This window comes from Haliotis rufescens, unplaced genomic scaffold (genome assembly GCF_023055435.1).
Source record: "Haliotis rufescens isolate VD_foot unplaced genomic scaffold, xgHalRufe1.0.p SCAF_10, whole genome shotgun sequence".
In the NCBI taxonomy this organism is placed as follows: Eukaryota; Metazoa; Mollusca; class Gastropoda; order Lepetellida; family Haliotidae; genus Haliotis; species Haliotis rufescens.
This window is the reverse complement of record NW_025963780.1, coordinates 41,998,665-42,021,880: the sequence shown is the minus strand read 5'-3', so window position 1 is coordinate 42,021,880 and position 23,216 is coordinate 41,998,665. Positions and strand designations below refer to the sequence as shown.

General features: G+C 41.3%; 1 protein-coding gene across 1 annotated transcript; it reads left to right on the top strand.

Annotated features, from left to right (window-relative positions):
- Positions 1 to 2,442: 2,442 nt before the first annotated feature.
- On the top strand, positions 2,443 to 13,455 carry LOC124146710 (glycoprotein-N-acetylgalactosamine 3-beta-galactosyltransferase 1-like). Its single transcript, XM_046517143.2, has 3 exons — positions 2,443 to 2,853; positions 3,551 to 4,209; positions 11,293 to 13,455. Exons 1-3 carry the CDS (start codon positions 2,574 to 2,576, stop codon positions 11,470 to 11,472), a joined length of 1,119 nt encoding a protein of 372 aa, XP_046373099.2. The 5' UTR covers positions 2,443 to 2,573; the 3' UTR covers positions 11,473 to 13,455.
- Positions 13,456 to 23,216: the final 9,761 nt, after the last annotated feature.

Sequence of the window (23,216 nt, the reverse complement as noted above, 5' to 3'; positions counted from 1 at the left end):
CAAGTCGGTTTGCAACAGATAAAAGACTCCTGTAAGTGTTCAAATGGTTTAATTTGCCATACTGACTTCAGAAAATGCGTGATTTCATAAAAATACATGAACATGCCAAAATGTCAATTTACAAATCAAAAGCGTGTGTGTCAACCTCTAGTTGCGATGCAAGCAACACATCTTCGTCTCATAGCATGGACCAGGCATCGCACAAAGTCCTGTGGGATATCTGTCCATATCTGCTGGAGCATGTTTCGAGGTTCCTGGAGTGTCTGTGGAACACGTGGTTGACGTCGAAGGCGCCGATCCATCTCATCACACATGTGCTCGATTGGTGAGAGATCAGGGGAGCGGGCCGGCCAAGGGATGACATTCACGTTGTTTTGTTGAAGAGAATCCTGAACAAGTTGAGCAATATGAGGCCGGGCGTTGTCATGTTGAAAGGTAATGCCTGGGCCATGACGACGCAAAAACGGTAGAATAACAGGGCCGATGATCTCGTCTGGTAGCGCTGTCCATTGAGATTTCCCTCTACCACTATCAAGCGGGTCCTCTGTCTTGCTGTTATCCCACCACATACCATAACGCAGCCGCCCCCGAACCGATCTTCTTCCATGACACAATGATTGACGTAACGTTCACCTCGACGTCGGTACACTCGAATCCGTCCATCGCTGTGGCTGAGGTGAAAACGAGACTCGTCAGTGAACAGAACTTGTCCCCACTGCATGGCAGTAGACGTGCTTGACGGTGGTTTCCTGTCAAAATGGGACTTGTGGCGGGTCTTCTGGCGACAATCCCTGCACATCTGAGGCGACGACGTTTGTGAAAATATTCGTCGAAGGCCAGGGATGCTTCTTGCAGTCACTGTTGTTGGCTGGAATCGATTTCGTAGGTGTATTGTACGAATCCAGCTGTCTTGTCGATTATTGGTTACGCGTGGCCTGCCACTCCGAGGATGGTCTCTGACTGCATTCGTCTGTTGCCAACGTTGCCATAAACACCAAATTGTGTTTCTGTGGACGTTAAATTGTCTTGCAACATCACGTTGACTCGATCCTGCTTCAAGCATACCAATGGCTCGCAGACGCTCATTTTGGGACAGGCGTGGCATTTCGTAATGTTGAATAATTGCGTAATTTGTTGTTTTTCTGAGTGGTTGTTGTCAGCACGATGCTAAACAATGCATATGGAATCCCGTTAACACACATGTTTTTATACCCATACTTGGGTAGTGAAATGCATGGGGCTTGCATAAAAGTCAACTTTTGCATGGAATGCATGTTTTTCTGTAGCAGCTGCGTTTTTGTGACTTTATTCAATACATGTACTACAATATTGAAAACCAAACTTTACTTGTTTGAAAAATACACTAAAATATTGGTGTCACAGGAACTTTAATTTGTTGTTGAGTATTGTTACCACGTAAATGAAATAATTTACAATTTGTGCAACCTAAATGTTTTGGGGACCAATTTGTACCGCATTTGCCGGAGGTAACAACCTAAGTGAAACATAGTTCTTCTCTGTACCACTTGAACTTACAGTGGTGATAGTGATCCTATATAGGTCAATGTACTCCCACCTCGAAAAAGGCATAAAGACAATTAGTGTTAACGGTTTAGTAAACTGAGAATTATAGTCAGTTTCTAACACTGACGATTGTAAATTTAGACATAGATTTAAGTAGATGTTTCTAAAACTACAACTGAAATTACGTAAATGATCACCAAACATTAAGACATAAATATATGAAAATGATATTTTTTTACAGTAATCATTTAGATTTGTAAATGTCATATTTATTTACAACGATTGTTCAACTATGTGAAGACAACTGAGTTTGAAGCCTAAACAGTTATATTAAGATCTACATCTCTCCAGTGTATTTATACCAGTATATTCAGCTCTACATGTCATCAGTCTAATTATACAAGTAACTTCAGCACTACATCTCTTCAGTATAAACATATAAGCATATTTAAGCTCTACATGCTCGAGTCCAATCATACACGTATTTTGAGCTCTACATGTCTTCAGTGTAACTTTAGAAGTAGATTAAGCTCTACATTTCTTCAGTGCAATCATACACGTATATTGAGCTCTACATGTCTTCAGTGTAACTCTACAAGTAGATTAAGCTCTACATTTCTTCAGTGCAATCATACAAGTATATTGAGCTCTACATATTGTCATTGTAATCAAAAAAGTGTATCAAGTTTCACATCTCTTCACTCTTGTCCCATTATTTACAGTCATAATATTGGAATATTGCCGAGCGTGGCATTAAACAACACACACACGTATACAGAATTCCAATGTGTGTGTATTGTATTATGTCAAATGCGCATGGATCAATCTATTTTTCCTCCGTCTTTATACTATTTACTTTAGAACAGGCTATATCTTCATCCCACACGAAGTAGTATGGCCAGTAGGTGTTGAAGCTCTGAGTTGTCCCTGTGATCTGTGCTGATGCAGTGACCGGAACATGTTGATGGACGCACAAGTAGACTGACAAGGAATATAATTTATCCACTAATCGTGGCAGCGACATTCATAAGTCGGTCCGTGGATCAGAAATGGCGGCGTTTCAACTTATGTTTTTAAGGCGGATACAAATTTTGATCTGTTTCACTTTCGGACTTGGTGTTGGCTTTCTTGTCACAAGCATCAGTCGGGGAGCGCCACTCGGGTTTAATTCAGATCAGTGGAGCCTGAGACAAGGACAAATTTTCAGCAGATGGCGAGCCATGCATGGACATCCTGGTGGAAGGGAAGATCTGCATGAACAGTTTGAAACACATCTGGCTCGACATCAAGTTGGAGAAGTCAAGTTTGAAGACGGGCACCTGCATCACGGTGAGTGATGACGGACGGATTCGTGAGTGTTGGTCAACTGCCCTGGGTCATGTACCTACTGTGTTTTCAGACATGTAATTGCAGTCATTTTATTGGAATTCCCGACAGTGGCTGCAAGTTGAAATGAGGTTGTATGTGGCGTTTACGATCACGCAATTATATAGCGACATGCATGCACGTGTGTTTGTATGCTGGTGTGCTGGTGTGTGTGTGTGTGTGTGTGTGTGTGTGTGTGTGTGTGTGTGTGTGTGTGTGTGTGTGTGTCCTTGTACCAGTACGGACAAATATCGGTTTTCTAGGTCTAGCCCACTGCAATACAGTTTAATGCCTAACTCAGACAAATTACACTAACTCCGAGCCGATCAGTCCATGATTAAGGGCGCCAGGCAGGGTAACAACAATTACCATCTTTAAACGTCTATGGTAAAACGCGGCCAGGGGATCGAACCACCCACCTTCTGCTCTCAAGACAGTCGCTCTGTCAGCGTTGTGTGTCCACATAAGCCTCGACGCTTTTCCAGCTAAAGCTTCCTTGTGGTCTAAAAGACCTCATACATCCGATACTAACAGGACAAGTGATTGACTTGGCTATTTGTTGGGTTGGGTTTGAGCAGTCGCCAAGCCATATCGCAGCAATGGGCTTCATGGGTGGCTTGGAAAATGATATTATATATCTTTTTTCACTATATTCTCTCAGATGATGACGCACTCGCCAAGTCCCTGTTTGAGAAGGAGCGCGTGTTGTGCTGGATAATGACCTCACCACAGAACCTTGAGACGAAGGCACGTGTCGTACGTGATACGTGGGCTAAGCGTTGCAACAAGGTTATTTTCATCAGCTCTACAACAGATCCCAAGTTTCCAACAGTTGGTTTGAATGTCTCTGAAGGTCGAGAACATTTGACAGCCAAAACCATGCAAGCCTTTCGGATGATATACGAGAAACATATAAACGATGCTGATTGGTTCATGAAGGCTGACGATGATACCTATGTTATCTTAGAGAACCTCCGGTACTTCTTAACGTCACAGAAGAAGACGGAACCTGTATATTTTGGCCACCATTTTAAGACAATCGTTAAACAAGGGTACTACAGCGGCGGAGGGGGGTATGTGCTGAGTAGGGAGGCGTTGAAAAGATATGGGGAGAAAGGTCATGACCCCAGGATATGTCGACAAGATGGCGGCGCGGAGGACGCAGAGTTCGGCAAATGTATGGAGAGTCTGGGGGTGAGGACAGTCAACTCTACAGACGCCCTGGGGAGGAGCAGGTTCCACTGTTTTGACCCCGAGACACACCTGTTTGGTGGCTACCCGGAGTGGTATTACAAATACGATGCTAACGGTGCCCAGAAGGTAAGCACATATTTATCGTTATCAAACATTTAGAATATATGAAGCCCTGGCTGTTGTTGTCCAACAGTTCTATTTTCTTCAAATAATGAAGTTATGAATTTGAACATTACATAGGGACTGGTTATTTATGAAGAGGGAGGTTATTTCACTATTGTAATTTGATCTAGAAAATGTTCTTACTATATTTGTCGTTCAGTATGTGTAGGTTCGTGCCCTCAAGGGTAATATGGACTTTCAACGCCGAAGGCGTTTCGCGAGCTGGGGACGTTACGAAGATAACTAAGTACTGAATTGAAACTCTGAAATTATCAATGGTCAATGATACCTTTATTACCATGTATGTTACAGTCGTCAATGTGTAAAATGTGATTCAATTCGGCAATTAACAAGATGTAGTAATATTTACAAATTGACTGCAACATTCTGACACATTGAGTAAAAATTAAAGACATGTTATAACAGCCAGTACAGGGGAGGTGGGGTTTAGTCATACCATCACAGACAGCCAGTACAGGGGAGGTGGGGTTTGGTCATACCATCACAGACAGCCAGTACAGGGGAGGTGGGGTTTGGTCATACCATCACAGACAGCCAGTACAGGGGAGGTGGGGTTTGGTCATACCATCACAGACAGCCAGTACAGGGGAGGTGGGGTTTGGTCATACCATCACAGACAGCCAGTACAGGGGAGGTGGGGTTTGGTCATACCATCACAGACAGCCAGTACAGGGGAGGTGGGGTTTGGTCATACCATCACAGACAGCCAGTACAGGGGAGGTGGGGTTTGGTCATACCATCACAGACAGCCAGTACAGGGGAGGTGGGGTTTGGTCATACCATCACAGACAGCCAGTACAGGGGAGGTGGGGTTTGGTCATACCATCACAGACAGCCAGTACAGGGGAGGTGGGGTTTGGTCATACCATCACAGACAGCCAGTACAGGGGAGGTGGGGTTTGGTCATACCATCACAGACAGCCAGTACAGGGGAGGTGGGGTTTTGTCATACCATCACAGACAGCCAGTACAGGGGAGGTGGGGTTTTGTCATACCATCACAGACAGCCAGTACGGGGGAGGTGGGGTTTTGTCATACCATCACAGACAGCCAGTACAGGGGAGGTGGGGTTTTGTCATACCATCACAGACAGCCAGTACAGGGGAGGTGGGGTTTGGTCATACCATCACAGACAGTCAGTACAGGGGAGGTGGGGTTTTGTCATACCATCACAGACAGTCAGTACAGGGGAGGTGGGGTTTGGTCATACCATCACAGACAGTCAGTACAAGGGAGGTGGGGTTTGGTCATACCATCACAGACAGTCAGTACAGGGGAGGTGGGGTTTGGTCATACCATCACAGACAGTCAGTACAGGGGAGGTGGGGTTTTGTCATACCATCACAGACAGTCAGTACAGGGGAGGTGGGGTTTTGTCATACCATCACAGACAGTCAGTACAAGGGAGGTGTTTTTTTTCATACGATCACAGACAGCCAGTACAAGGGAGGTGGGGTTTTGTCATACAATCACAGACAGCCAGTACAGGGTGGTGGGGTTTTGTCATACCATCACAGACAGCCAGTACAGGGGAGGTGGGGTTTGGTCATACCATCACAGACAGTCAGTACAAGGGAGGTGTTTTTTTTCATACGATCACAGACAGCCAGTACAAGGGAGGTGGGGTTTTGTCATACAATCACAGACAGCCAGTACAGGGTGGTGGGGTTTTGTCATACCATCACAGACAGCCAGTACAAGGGAGGTGGGGTTTTGTCATACCATCACAGACAGCCAGTACAAGGGAGGTGGGGTTTTGTCATACCATCACAGACAGCCAGTACAGGGGAGGTGGGGTTTTGTCATACCATCACAGACAGTCAGTACAAGGGAGGTGTTTTTTTTCATACGATCACAGACAGCCAGTACAAGGGAGGTGGGGTTTTGTCATACAATCACAGACAGCCAGTACAGGGTGGTGGGGTTTTGTCATACCATCACAGACAGCCAGTACAAGGGAGGTGGGGTTTTGTCATACCATCACAGACAGCCAGTACAAGGGAGGTGGGGTTTTGTCATACCATCACAGACAGTCAGTACAGGGGAGGTGGGGTTTTGTCATACCATCACAGACAGCCAGTACAGGGGAGGTGGGGTTTTGTCATACCATCACAGACAGTCAGTACAGGGGAGGTGGGGTTTTGTCATACCATCACAGACAGCCAGTATAGGGGAGGTGGGGTTGTGTCATACCATCACAGACAGCCAGTACAAGGGAGGTGGGTTTTTGTCATACCATCCCAGACAGTCATGTTACCGAGACATCTTGCCGAGATATGTAACCGAGATATGTTACTGGGACATGTTACCGAGATATGTTACCGAGACTTCTACTGAGATATGTTACTGTGACATGTTACTGAGATTTGTTACCGAGATATGTTACCGAGATATGTTACTGTGACATGTTACCGAGACATGTTACCGAGACATGTTACCGAAACATGTTCCTGAGATATGTTACTGTGACATGTTACCGAGATATGTTACAGTGACATGTTACTGTGACATGTTACCGAGACATGTTACCGAGATATGTTACCGAGACATGTTACCGAGATATGTTACTTTGACATGTTACCGAAACATGTTCCTGAGATATGTTACTGTGACATGTAACCGAGATATGTTACTGTGACATGTTACCGAGACATGTTACCGAGACATGTTACCGAAATATGTTACTGTGACATGTTACCGAAACATGTTCCTGAGATATGTTACCGAGATATGTTACTGTGACATGTTACCGAAACATGTTCCTGAGATATGTTACTGTGACATGTTATCGAGATATGTTACTGTGACATGTTACCGAGATATGTTACTGTGACATGTTACCGAGACATGTTACCGAGATATGTTACTGTGACATGTTACCGAAACATGTTCCTGAGATATGTTACTGTGACATGTAACCGAGATATGTTACTTTGACATGTTACCTAGATATCTTACTCTCACATGTTACCGAGACATGTTACCGAGATATGTTACCGAGGTATGTTACCGGGACCTATTATGATAAATGTGATACTTCTAGAAATGGTGTACTGATGTTTCAAGACGAGCTCCTGGATATTTTAAATCAGATCGATGACGTTTCATGTATTTTGGGGGGAGATTTTAACTCCAGAACAGGAACAGAACCCGACTTTGTGGAAGACGACATTTTGGATTATCTTGAAGGGCGTGATAACTCGTCTTGGGATTTCTTGATAGACCATTTTGATTTGCAGAGAAACTCTGCTGACACTATTTTGAATAAGTTTGGTAAATGTTTGTTGAACCTATGCTCTGTCTTAAATATTCAAATTATGAATGGTCGTTGTGGCAGTGACGCTGGTATTGGGGATTATACATTCATCAGTAGTACAGGGGCAAGCGTAAATGACTATATGATCTCCACCGTACATATGTTTGAACTCTGTAAAACATTCGACATAGACACACGGTACGAGTCGCAACATTTTCCATTAACAATGGCTTTACGTACGTGTACGCTTCACTCAGTCATCGAGGGTCATAATGATATTAATTATGCAAGTACATTTAGATTAACGTGGATAATTGATAAAGAAGAAATATTTCTTTGTAACTTAGCTTCGGACAAGTTTGTATCACTGGTTGAAAAAGCAGTAGATACCGTATACACAAATATTGATGAAAGTATCGAGTTTATTAGAGAAGCACTCTCCTATGCTGGGAACGAAATGAAGAAAGCGGTTCACGTGGACAAGAAAACACAAAAATGGTTTGATTGGGAATGTCAGTTACTAAAAAAAGAGAGATGTACATGCCTCAACAAATTCAGAAGAGATAAAGATTTACAGTCATTAAGGGAATATACAAAAATAAGAAATCTTTACAAAACCACGTGCAGGGAAAAGAAGGTTATATTTCTTGAAAAGAAAAAACAATATTTGGAAGATAACATTAAGTCGTCGAAAGAATTTTGGACAACCCTCCACAAGCTAAATCCACATTATGAGTTTAAAAAGAATATTGAAATTGATAAATGGTATGATTATTTCAAAAATATGTTTAGTGGTAATGGTGTTGGGGATGAAACCTACTTTGAATTATCAGATCAGGAAACATGTGACAATGACATAACTGCTACAATTCTTGACTCGCCAATCACAAGAGAGGAAATTCAAAAAGCTATCTACGATTTGAAAAACAGCAAGAGTTCCGGGATAGATGGTTTAATTCCAGAATTTTTTAAACATTCTGTTAATATTCTACTTCCATACCTTGAATTACTGTTTAATATGATTTTAGAAACGTCTTATTTCCCAAAAGAGTGGACTATCGGTGTGATTGTTCCACTACATAAATCAGGATCACATACCAAAAATTATCGAGGAATTACCCTTCTGAGTGTTTTTAGCAAAATATTTATTTCTATTATTAATAAAAGGCTCACTTTTTGGTCAGATTCATTAGATAAAATTTCGGAAGAACAAGCAGGTTTAAGACAAGGGTATTCAACCACGGATAATATTTTCGTACTTAATGCGATTATTCACAAATACATGCAGAGAAAAGGTGGAAAATTTTATGCAATTTTTGTTGATTTCAAAAAAGCGTTTGATTCTGTAAACAGAAATATAATGTGGTCATTGTTTCTTTCAAATTGGGTGAGTAATAAAATGGGTAAACTATTATGCAATATTTATCAAAATGTAAAGTCATGTGTTAAAAATCGGGGAATATACTCTGATGTCTTCACATGTAACATTGGTGTACGCCAAGGCTGTATTCTTAGCCCCTTCCTGTTCTGTTTTTTCATCAATGAACTGGCTGCACAAATTAAGGAAAATAGTACGGATGGTATACAGCTGCATCCAGATATTGTTTAGATAATTCTTTTGCTTTTTGCTGATGATATAGTCCTGTTCTCTAGTACGATAAAAGGTTTACAGAATTTGATAGATCAACTGGAGCTGTACTGTTCTAATTGTAAACTCCAAGTGAACACTGAGAAAACGAAAGTGTTAGTTTTCAAAAAGGGAAATAAACTATCAAGTAGGGAAAAATGGTTCTTCAACTCACAACCGTTAAAAATTGTCACTTCTTATAAATATCTGGGGGTAACCTTCACAGGCGGATTATCGTGGAATATCCACACCAGTAATGAAGCAATGCAGGCAAAAAAGATACTAATGGGAATCTTACATAGTTTAAAAACCTTCACTGATCTTTCATATCAAACCTTTTTTAAAATATTTGATACAAAAATTACTCCAATTCTTTTATATGGAGCAGAGGTCTGGGGGCATAACGAATACAGAACTATTGAACTGGTCCATCTATATGCTTGTAAACGATTCTTTGGCGTAAAAAACTCTACATCGAGTGTTATGGTATATGGTGATTGTGCACGTGTACTACTTTACATATTTCAACATATTAGAATTCTCAAGTATTGGTTCAAGATTCTTAAAATGCCTATTGATAGATTACCTAGAAAATGTTACAACATGATGTTATTGTATGAAAAACATGGAATCCGCAATTGGGTATATGATGTAAAGTCGTTATTAAATGATTTCGGCTATGGGTATGTTTGGCATAATCAATGTGTACTAAACAATCCAGATTCATTTTTAGTATCTTTACGCCAAAGACTTAAGGATATATACTTACAAAAATGGGCATCGCAAGTTTTAAGTTCAGAAAAATGCAATTATTACAAGCTTCTCATGACAACAATTTCCCCAGAATACTATTTGTTTGACATTAACTTTAAAAGGTTTAGAATAAGTTTAGCACAATTTAGATGCAGCTCTCATAGACTTAGGATCGAAGTAACGAATCTGTAACCACTCCCGAAAACAGAATTGTACTACGGGCCTGAGGCCTTTCAGTATGGAATAAAACTTATCTTATCCTATCCTATCCTACCGAGACATGTTACCGAGACATGATACCGAGATATATTACCGAGATATGTTACCGAGACATGTTACCGAGATATGTTACCGAGACATGTTACCGAGATATGTTACTGTGACATGTTACCGAGATATGTTACCGAGACATGTTACCGAGATATGTTACTGTGACATGTTACCGAAACATGTTCCTGAGATATGTTACTGTGACATGTAACCGAGATATGTTACTGAGATATGTTACCGTGATATGTTGCCGAGACATGTAACCGAGATATGTTGCCGAGACATGTTACCGAGACATGTTACCGAGATATGTTACTGTGACATGTTACCGAGACATGTTACCGAGATATGTTACTGTGACATGTTACCGAAACATGTTCCTGAGATATGTTACTGTGACATGTAACCGAAACATGTTCCTGAGATATGTTACTGTGACATGTAACCGAGATATGTTACTGAGATATGTTACCGAGACATGTTACCGAGATATGTTACCGAGATATGTTACATCTGGCGCAATCCATACCTCGCCAAGACCATACATGAAAGGCAGATATGAGTCGCCCAATTTGGGTATGTTCTATTGTAGGTTTGTTTGAGCATATCATAGCATTGAAATGGGTACTTGTCATGTGGCACTGAAATCAGGCGCAGCATATATATCGTTGGTAACTGAAAACTAGTATTTAGTCCACATTTACCGTACTTTCGGTGGACAACTTCGACATTTCCTCTGTGTGTAAACCCCCATATCTCACTTCCATTAGTCAAAATCGGCAAATATTTCGAAAGCATTTCTGGCAGCTACATTGTGTTTACGTATTGAGGGTTTTATCGGAATGAAAGCTTTGCTGCCCTGTGATGAAAGAGTAATACATGCCTTTGTCCAAACCATTTTGGTGTCATCATTAATCCGAAATATTGATATGCGTGAACAACTTTAATTTCCTTCCGTTCCATGATCAGTTATCATATTTTGATAAATATAGCCCCATACCTGAATACGATCTTCTGTGTTATATCAGTGATTTCCACTTCCAACTTTATGCAGTATGGGTGCAAACAGTCTAATCTTCTCTGCATAAAGTTTCTAAAAAAGGAATGATTATAATTTCAGGGCACAGAGAGCATCTCCGACTACGCCATATCCTTCCACTACGTGCCCCCACATAAGATGCACGCTCTGGAGTTTTACATCTATCACTTACGACCGTATGGCATTGTGTCCGGAACCCAGGAGCTCAACAGACAAACGGATGTGAAACCCGGAACTCAGGGGGTCAACAGACATGCGTAGTGGCACCCGGAACTCAGGAGGTCAACAGACATGCGTAGTGGCACCCTGAACTCAGGAACTCAACGGACAAGCGGATGTGAAAACCGGAACTCAGGAGGTCAACAGACATGCGTAGTGGCACCCGGAACTCAGGAGGTCAACAGACATGCCTAGTGGCACCCGGAAGTCAGGACGTCAACAGACATACGTAATGACATCAAGACCTGACACATTACAACACGGCTGCAGTGGTGAACCTTATTTTGCAGTACAGCGTGTAAACCTATTTGCTGTTGGACAGAATTTCTGCACTTGTACACGGCAGCCGTAATTCAAAATTGACATATCGTTTTCGGTTTCAACTGAATCAGTAAATGCGCTATCGAATCTTTGAATTTTCTGGCCCATTGATGGCGTGATGTTCGGGTTTGTTTACAGGCCGCCGTCGCATGGCAGGAGTATTGTGCGGCGCCAGGCAACAAACATGTAAATGGCTGTGCGAGTTGTGTGAGTGACGGGTTCTGCCTGTAGGGCGGGGCATGTTACCGTTTTCGCGGACACCTGGTGTCATCACTCATTTTCAGTGATCCATTCATACAATTTCAACCGCCTTTTACTCTTAATGGAATCGTGTTATTCTCTGGGGGTGACGATCTATGTGAAACGTTGCCGTGTGCCTTCTGCTTGTAGCCTGGTGATAGTCACTGTTTATATGTGCTTACCTGGTTTGGCCTTTACTGCGGTATTATTCCTGATTCTTATGAGCAGGGGTTATGTGAGTGTTAATCTGGATATGAGGTTGGTGATGGAATTGTTTGATTCCATGTCAAATAGTTTTAGCTGATCAAATATGAATGCTGAATGTAATATTTTACGTCACTTCAGTAACTCTGTCAATTTTAGCACGAATATAGACCTTGAATTGTTGAATAGCTGCAACCTGGCAAGGAACGAAACCAACGGTATGTACAGGTAAAGCGAAATATGAATATTACAAACAAGAAATTCTTGAGGAGAGTATTATCACTTCTAGACAGTTCTCGCCTGCTGTAAAAAGTCCCAGCTCAAATAAACAGCCCCAGAACACGCTGATATTCGAAGATTGGTGAATATATTTCCAAGAAGTATTTTCTAATTCTAATAATTGAAACGAAGATGATTAGTGTTTAATTTCGAATTAAATGATAATTAATTTCCCGAGGTGACAACAGACATTCTCGATTCCACAATTACCATGACAAAATTATTTGACAGGATTAATCACTTAAATAACAATATCATGACATCAGCTTCGGATAAAGCGTATTTCGGAAGTTTTCAAAATTTCATCACACATATTGGTTCCTTATCTTGAACCGATTTTAAATATCATTCTTACTTTCCTGAGAATTGAGTACTGTGACTGATACAAATAACTATAGAGGAATTGTGCTTCTAAGTGTATTCAGTAACATATTATCATTAATACACGTTTGGTCTTTTGGGCAGACACTAAACTCAACGAGGCACATCCTGGATTTGGACAGGGATATAGCACAACTGATACAGTTTTTTTTTTTGTATTTCACAGTCAAGTATACAGTATACAGGGACCAAGCTTTTACTTCGACACAAACGTAAGTTCGACACATTAAAGTTTGACACAACGGTGTTTGACAACAAAGGGTCGCAAACTATATGCTCTAGCTGTAGATAGACTTGTGTCCTCAGTATAAGGAAACAAAGATTGATTGGTTGGCTGGTTGACAAGTACATGTATGTATATTTACAACATGAGTGTAATTAAAAAAACTGACATCACGATTTTTTCGATATGTGTCACCATACAGGAGTATATAATACAGGAGCAAAGCCGGGTAAAAAGAGCTTTGTTTGACACTTTCTACATCAAAGGTCTGACTATGCACTTGGTTCAGGAGTGAGTGAGTATAGTTTTACGCCGCTTTTAGCAATATTCCAGCAATATCACGGCGGGGGTACACCAGAAATGGGCTTCACACATTGTACCCATGTGGGGAATCGAACCCGGGCCTTCGGCGTGACGAGCGAACGCATTAACCACTAGGCTACCCAACCGCCCCTGGTTTAGAAGAGCCTACTGAACATTTCTAGGTACAACGTAATCCCAAACTATAGGGTAGGTCAAAAACTAGAGGCAGCCCACTGCCGGGTACATATTGTAAAAAATAAATTCAATTTATGAATATATTTGCATGGTAGGACAGAGGCAATATTTGACATAACTGTCACATGGGTCATTAACTTATGACACATGTCACAGAGTTACTTCAGTGACTAACAAAGATTAAAAATAATTTTAATTAAGTCACGTCAGTCATGGCAGCCATTTTTCAAAATGACTAACATTTGGCAAACATGCCATTCTAAAAATAGTATGGTACATGCCTATTTTAGGCAATGATTACTTTCATATGTTTCATTCACACATAAAACTGAACATATTTAGTGTATTAGTATCTTATGATAATTCGAAGTCATAGTCGAAGTGATGCCCGAATGGACGCAGCTCTAAACAATGAATTGCTTTTGATGATAGGCCCACCCGTGTCCCTGATGATGTGGGCTTGAATAGGCGATCGTATAACCTTGACAGTCGATCAAGGGAATAAGGAACAAAACAAATAACGATTCATGAGTCGTTGAGTATTCGTTTGTATTTGTTTGATTGTTACCTTGCAAGGACATGAAAAGTGTCAATATTTGCATGTCTAGCTGCAGGCGATATTTTCATTGCAGCAAAAAGTAGAATTTCGAAACTAACACTATTTGGGGAGGGTGTGTGTGTGTTCATATTTGTGTATTGGTGACACGTGTGATGTGTGTCGCGTCTGTTTCACAGTGAATGGCTATTTAAAGATGTGAAATATGAGCTGGGTTTGCGAAACGTATTCCTCATCGCGAGGCAACTAATTCAGTGTTTGAGCATTACCCTGTGCCAGGTAATCTTCTGGCTTCATTGCTCGTCAGGTGCCCAGCGGCCTTTAGTGATATTTATATACCAACTTCGTGAGAATATATTTCAATGTGTAAATAATATTTAGGGAGAATTAGAAAATTATAAACTGTGTGTAAGTACGTCAGTGCTAAAACTATTGATTCGGTATTGCAGATTTTATTGATATTAATAAAACAAGTTCATTTATGAATATATTTTCAATATGAGAATACGTATAATGAGAATCCCAGAATGATATACTGTGTGGACGCAGTTCAGCTTGTACTCTTCTAAAAACATCTCTGAAGACTCATAGCAGAGTTTGTCTTTCAAACTCACAGATAGTCACAGAGTGACGAAGCAGACGAGTTATCATATGAGACATTGGTTCGTGTTTCCCGAGCTCTGATCTTTCAGGCAAGGGAGGACAACACACACTGTCGGACAATGTCAGTGACAAAGCAGACGACAGCTCATATTGGAGAACCGTTTGTGTGTCCGGAGCTCCGATCTTCACAGCAAGCGATGTAACCTTTCACTAGCGGATTGAATTATACTAAACAACAAAAGGTCCTGTCACATTGAATAAGATTTAATGCAAAGTTATGTTTTTACCAAATCTGAAACAATTTCGGTTTGCAACGGATAAAAGAGTCCTGTAAGTGTTCAAATGGTTTAATTTGTCATACTGACTTCAGAAAATGCGTGATTGCATAACAAAATCATGAACATGCCAAAATGTCAATTTACAAATCAATAGCGAGTGTGCAGGCAACACATCTTCGTCTCATGGAATGAACCAGGCTTCGCACAAAGTCCTGTGGGATATCTGTCCATATCTGCTGGAGCATGTTTCGAAGTTCCTGGACTGTCTGTGGAAGACGTGGTTAACGTCGAAGGCGCCGATCCATCTCATCCCACATGTGCTCGATTGGTGAGAGATCAGGGGAGCGAGCCGGCCAGGGGATGACATTCACGTTGTTTTGTTGAAGAGAATCCTGAACAAGTTGAGCAATATGAGGCCGGACGTTGTCATGTTGAAAGGTAATGCCTGGGCCATGACGACGCAAAAACGGTAGAACAACAGGGCCGATGATCTCGTCGCGGTAGCGCTGTCCATTGAGATTTCCCTCTACCACTATCAAGTGGGTCCTCTGTCTTGCAGTTATCCCACCCCATACCATAACGCAGCCGCCCCCGAACCGATCTTCTTCCATGACACAATGATTGACGTAACGTTCACCTCGACGTCGGTACACTCAAATACGTCCATCGCTGTGGCTGAGGTGAAAACGAGACTCGTCAGTGAATAGAACTTGTCCCCACTGCATGGCCGTCGAGCGTAGACGCTGTCTGCACCAGTGTAGACGTGCTTGACGGTGGTTTCCTGTCAAAATGGGACGTCTTCTGGCGACAATCCCTGCACATCTGAGGCGACGACGTACAGTTTGTAAAGATATTCGTCGAAGGCCAGGGATGCTTCTTGCAGTCACTGTTGTTGGCTGGAATCGATTTCGTAGGTGTATTGTACGACTACAGTTGTCTTGTCGATTATTGGCTACGCATGGCCTGCCACTCCGAGGATGATCTCCGACTGCATTCGTCTGTTGCCAACGTTGCCATAAACACCAAATGGTGTTTCTGTGGACGTTAAATTGTCTTACAACATCACGTTGACTCGATCCTGCTCCAAGCATACCAATGGCTCGCAGACGCTCATTTGGGACAGGCGTGGCATTTCGTAATGTTGAATAATTTCGTAATTTTATTGTTTTTCTGAGTGGTTGTTGTCAGCACGATGCTAAACAATGCATATGGAATCCCGTTAACGCACATGTTTTTATACCCATTCTTGGGTAGCGAAATGCATGGGCTTGCATAAAAGTCAACTTTTGCATGGAATGCATGTTTTTCTGTAGCAGTTGCGTTTTTGTGACTTGATTCCATACATGTACTACAATATTGAAAACCAAACTTTACTTGTTTGAATAATACACTAAAATATTGGTGTCACAGGAACTTTTGTTGTTGAGTATACATAAGTCAGTGACAAAGCAGACGATAGTCTATAAAATGGGACTGTTTGCGTTTACACCAAGCAGATGACATTATGAATATGTCCTCACCGACAAAAGAAACGTGAATAACAATAATGTTGGCAATGAAGAATTACTCCTTTTCAAGAGATATTAGATTGGTTCGATGCAAAAACGAACATACCCGTATGTTGTGTGAACCTATGCTCATGAACTTATAACATGTGACGTCATAGATCTATGACTCGATATGCACCATTTGTCTCGTGCAGGATTAGCGTGTAAAATTTGGATCTGTCGTTCAGCATATCGTGATAATGAAAACAGTCTGTGGTAACACTTGACTGATTTTAGCTTTCTCATTAATTGATGCTTTGTGTTTCTTTTGACAGTGAGTATATGTTGCGTAGCAGACGACCTATGTCAGTCAGCAATGCAACAGCAGGCATGAATATATTACCCATCAATTAGATAAGGCTCAATTGTTTAATCTGCATTCAACAGTAATATCACTTTAATCGATTTGTGGTGGTTGACAATGAAATGAATACCACGCATCAGTGTTTATAGCGACATATTAGTACAGTCTATGTGACCATCACTCCTGGAGAAGGCCAATTATGTTGCGTGTCGCCGTTCTGGGAAAAAAACAATTCTGGCTTGGAATCTCGGTCGTGATGGTTGTCGCGTTTGTCTGGGTCAGTGTGAGGAATCTTCAACCAAATGTTGATAAGAATTACGGACGGCTAGACTACAGTATTGGTATTCTCAAATACGTCGGATATCTCCGAAGAGAGGAGACTGGGAGGAGGTGGATGGCTCGCCAGGCCACGAGGGTGCGGTTTGACGACAAGACCCATCACGGTTTGTGATTGTAGTATATATATGTGCTGGTCGACCAGGTTAATGCATGATAGGTACATGTTGATTCAAGATGGTGTAGCTCTACAACGATATGTGAATAGACACGTCATGAGATGTGAGTAGATACACGATAAGATATGAGTTGTTACACCATGAGATACATGTAGATACACCATGAGATATGAACAGCCACATCATGAGATGTGAATAGATACGCGATAAAATATTAGTAGATACATCATGCTATAAGAATCACTTGCAGATACACCATGATATATGAGTAGATACACTGTGAGATATGAGGAGATACAATATGTGAAATGAGCAGATACACTATTTGATATGAGGAGATACGCCATGAGATATGAGTAGATACACTATGAGATATGAGTAGTTACATCATGTGGTATGAGTTGATACACCATGAAATATGAATAGATACACTATGAGATATAAGTAGATACACCATGTAATATAAGTACATACACCATGATAAAAAGTAGATGCACCGTGAGATTTTAATAGGCGCACCGTGCGATAAGAGTAGATGCACCAGACGAAATAATAAGATACACCATGAGATATGAGTAGGCGCACCATGAGATGAGAGTTGATGCACCATGAGATGAGAGTTGATGCACCATGACATAAGAGTTGATGCACCATGAGATAAGAGTTGATGCACCATGACATAAGAGTTGATGCACCATGCTATAAGAATCACTAGAGATAAGAGTAGATGCACCAGACGAAATAATAAGGTACACCATGAGATATGAGTTTGCGCACCATGAGATGAGAGTTGATGCACCATGAAAGAAGAGTTGATGCACCATGAGATAAGAGTTGATGCACCATGAGATAAGAGTTGATGCACCATGAGATATGAATAGATGCACCATGAGATAAGAGTTGATGCACCATGAGATATGAATAGATGTACCATGAGATAAGAGTTGATGCACCATGAAATAAGAGTTGATGCACCATGAGATAAGAGTTGATGCACCATGACATAAGAGTTGATGCACCATGCTATAAGAATCACTAGAAGATGCACCATGAGCAATTGAAAAATTGTCGATCAACGTATCGGGCTAGAATCATCGAGAGGGTACGGAGGTCTGGCCGCCATTGCTGACCGCAATAGCGGATGAAATATCTTTTCCGGCCCTGTGTTCAATTCCAAGTAGACCCGTGAAGATCCGGGTTAGAATAGGCCTTCAGCAACCCATGCTTGCCGTAAAAGCAACTATGCTTGTCGTAAGAGGCGACTAACGGGGTCGGGTGGTCAGGCTCGCTGGCTTGGTTGATGCATGTTATCGTATCTCAATTGCGTGGATCGATGCTGATGATGTCAATCATTGGATTGTCTGGTCCAGACTCGATTATTTACAGATCGCCGTCATATAGGTGGAATATTGATGAGAGCGGTGTTGAACTAAAAACAAACACTTTAAGTAAATATATTGTGGCACGATATAACATATAAATACTCGTATTTGAAGGCAAGTGTAAATAAGATTGCATATGTCGTTAGATAACAAAGCATGCACTTTGCTGAAGCATATAAAGTTGTTAAGCAACAAACATTGTGAAACAAACAAAGATTTCCAAGCAAATATATTGTCGCACGATCGAACATATAAGTACTCGTATTTGAAGGCAAGTGTCTCAGGGTGTGAATAATATTGCACATGACGTTAGATCACGAAGCATGCACATTGCTGGGGCATATAAAGTGCCATGCAGCTTTGGAACGGGGATATAAGAAAAACGGAGAGAAAGGGTTACAGCGGCCAGTTGATATATAGTTTGTGCATTCTCTCTGTCCTGTGTATCATACAGAGTAAACTTCACATTATTGACTCTCTAATTACAAGACATCTTGTCAGAAGGATTAATTTTTAACTTTTCTAATATTTGGAAACCATTCTAAATCACCTAAGTTACGTGCAGTAAGTTTACCCGTGTGTTACACACATGCGCCAGTGGCTTTACCTTGAATTAAGAGATGACTACATTCCTACAGTTATTATTAACTGAATTGACGGACAAAGAACATGTCACTCGTTAATTGCCATGTCTTGCAAGGTGCCTTCGCTCAGCCAGATATTGAGGTCATGAGATGATTCAAAGCAAGTCATTAGCGAGGTGTTATATTCTCCTCATGCAGTTCATATATATTGGGAAGATACATTCAAAGACATAAATATATACCTCCAGACGGAGCTACGTGATATTTCCACAGATATGGCTGAGGTCACCGTCATAAATATGTGTGGAGGCACGACCACAAATTGTTGGACCCTGATATATTTAACTTGTCACTTCGTAAAGGTAACTAGGTCATTACGACGACAAATACGTTCATACCCTGTTGCTGTTTTTGGTGCATCACTGTTCGAGAAGATGTATGGAATACAGCAGCACACAGATGTCAGGAACCAGTCTGTGTGATAGGACGCTTGTCGTTAACTACCAGCCTGTAAGAAGTGTTTAGTAGAATGTCTCATGACCAACGAACATAACATAAACAAGGGTCATAGCAACTCTAATTTTATAATCCTTTCAGAGGTATCACATGGACAGTGGTCGGAGGGTTGATACTTATGGGACAACTCATGGAACAACTCATGTGTATTTCCATTTCTGATGGTCAAGTGCTCCCTACATCTGCCTCAAAGACAGAAACACACGCACGCACGCATGCTCGCACGAACGTACGCATACACACAATACTTTGAGGGCAACGATCTGAGGCCCCACAAACTACCTCAACACACCCTGAAGCTATCAATTCAAAATTTGACACACCCATCCCACCATCCAATCCCTTACAGGAAGATGGTTCTTGTTGTTGCCCTGCCTGGCATTAAGGCGATTACACAAGGTCGGGTCAGCTCGGAGTCAAAGTACTCTTTCTGAGTGTGGTATCGATCCATGTTAAGCTGCGGCTACGTATCTAAGTGGGCTATCAATATTAAACCAGCTTAAGTTCGGACATGTCGCAAAATAAGTGCAATAATCTTGAACACGATATAAACCCCCTTTTACCTCACCTCACCTCACCTCACCTCACCTCACCTCACCTCACCCAACCGGACCCTGGACAAACCTGGAACCGCCTCTGATGTAGGTGAATTGATGATAACATACCATCTGATTGACACATGTACGTCACTTCCAGGAAGCAGAGTCTCAGACCCAGCCTCAGAGAATACTGTTTGAGACAGAAACCTTTTCGGGCACTGCTTCAAGACATAGAGTTGTTTTCTCTGATGACGAATTCCTCACGACGCAGTTTTTTCAGAACATCAGGTAAAAAAGTTGTGTGTAAAACCTGGGTAAACAAATTGTGTTTTTCAAGTTTGTTTGGAACAATATGAGATGTTCGACCCGTACGTTGTGGTATATGTTTCAGGGAGCCGAGAGTATATCCGACTTCGCCATATCCTTCCACTACGTGGCCCCTCACCGCTTGTTGTTGCTAGAATACTACATCTACCATCTCCGACCGTACGGTAGTGGGATCGGCCTGAAGGACATGAACAGACACAGCTAGTGACACCCCCCCCCCCCCCCCCCCCCCCCCACCCCCCCCCGTGCACCTACTAGTACAGGCCACTGGTAACAATGACACTGAAATGATACAGCTGCTGTGCCTTTATATATAATTTCGAAGTATTTGCAGTATATATTAATGTAATTATATTATTATTTTATTGGTATAATTACCTTTCTGCCTTATGTTATTATACTACTCAAAAGAAGTTAAGGATCACCTGATTCTTTCATATTACTATAGTTAATCTCTCATGTCATGACAGATTTACTTTACCATTATGAAAGAATCGGGTGATCCTTAACTTCTTTTGAGTAGTATAGTTTATCAGTTTGTGGTAGACATATAGGAATCTGTAAAAGTTCTTACGTCAATACTGGTCTCTGAATTGCATCATCTATGTATGTGTGACGTCATATCAATATCAAGGGTGAGTTTATTGTTCATCAAAATACATGATGTATTGCTAAGAACACCTTCCTCTTGATTTCAAGACAACAGAAGTATGCAAACGAGAACTAATTATCCGTTATACTGAACAGAAAGTCGAACTAGAAACTTGAACAGCACTGTATAACACAGTGCATAAGCACAGTCAAAGAACATCCTTTACCACAGACTGTGAATTTCTGATGAGTGCTCCATAAACAAAGAAACTTGCCTGTTCAGTGACCATCAACATGATATTTTTAGAGAACCAGAATTAAAATTACCATTTAATTGGTTACAACAATTCATGTTTGGATTATCTTTGATGTCGCCAGCAAGCCAACTTGACGCTGAGACCATTGCAGCCATGCATGGTCATATCAGGATATTACTAATGTGTCAATCAATTCAGTCATGACTCAGAGGAACACCTCTGGAGCAGATATATCGTTGAGCAATAAGCACCATCGTCTTCCATGGCCCCACACGCACCGCGCAACACTATTATATACCGAGTGAAGAGATGAGTAACAAGCATTTTAACGAAAGGATGGAAAATGTAACTCAGAAGTCTTTACAGGTAAAGATTTCTTCAAAGTCATTTCTTTAAGCTAATATGTTCTCAGCCTCATGATGGAAGGGTCAGACCGCCTCCGTGGTCTAGTGGTAGAGCGTCCGCCCGGAGAGCGGAAGGTCCGGGGTTCGATCCCCGGCCGCGTCATGCCAAAAGACGTTAAAAGATGGTACTTGTTGTTACCCTGTGTGGCGCTCGACATTAAGGGGCTAAAACAAGGACTGGACGGCTCGGAGTCAGTATACATTGTCTGAGTGGGGCATTCATGTTACACTGCGGCATGGTATCTCAGTGTGCTAGCACTATAAATCGGCATCAGTCCGGACTAGTACAAGCAGCCACACACACACATACACGTGCATGCACGTCGCTATATAAGTGCAATAATCCCCATTTCACCTCATCTCACCTCACCTATTGAAGGGTCACCTAGGAATGTAGTGTGTCAAACGTGAACATATGCCAACAAGTTGGCATAGATCTGAGAATGTTGACAACGTGATTAACAGTAGAAGAACACGTTCTTTACGTCTATGTCACACTCATTGGATGTTTCAATAAAACAACGGAGAATGGACAACGACTGTTAAATTCAAAGAATATTGCAAGATTGAAGGTGGTGGAAAATTCTACTAAAACACACGCCTGAGCACAACTAGTGGTTAAGCCCTTGCACGTGCAATACATGACAAGTAACAGTTGATGTGGGTATAAATGGCTTATGCCAGTTGCAACTGGACTGCACTCTTGGGTTTTGAAAATTCGACGGTTTTTTTGAATACTTTGATCTCTTTTTGTCTGCATGACCCCCCAAAAATGACGTTGATTAGCCGGGCAAAAGAAAGTATACACTGACGTTTGATGTTGGCTATAAAAGAAACAAACAAGATATAGTGACATGATGGTGGTGTATTTGATACGGGTATCGTGGTTGTATTTTGGACCTTAAGTTATCAGTGTTTCGACAACTCTTTTCAGTCTAGTAACGTTTCGATAACGTTTGTGATGTTTTGGTCAAATCCAATTTCAAGTGTATACTTTGTTTCGCCTGGCAGTTTAGTTTAATGTTTAAGATTGTTTGTATACCTGACAAAATTGTCACATGTCCTTCTCTAAGCATTTGGACAAATGGGTGTGGTTGTCAGTCGTATTTAAGTTGGACAGATTTATGTTTGCATAAAATATTCGCCTATGTCCGTGAGTGTAAATTTCAATCGTCTTTGAAAGTGGCATTGTACATCCATTATGTTAAAAAGCACAATATTTTTAAGTATATGTCAAGCAATATACATGTATCTAATACATAAATGCATGTGAAGCATGGATTGGGCATGACTCAAT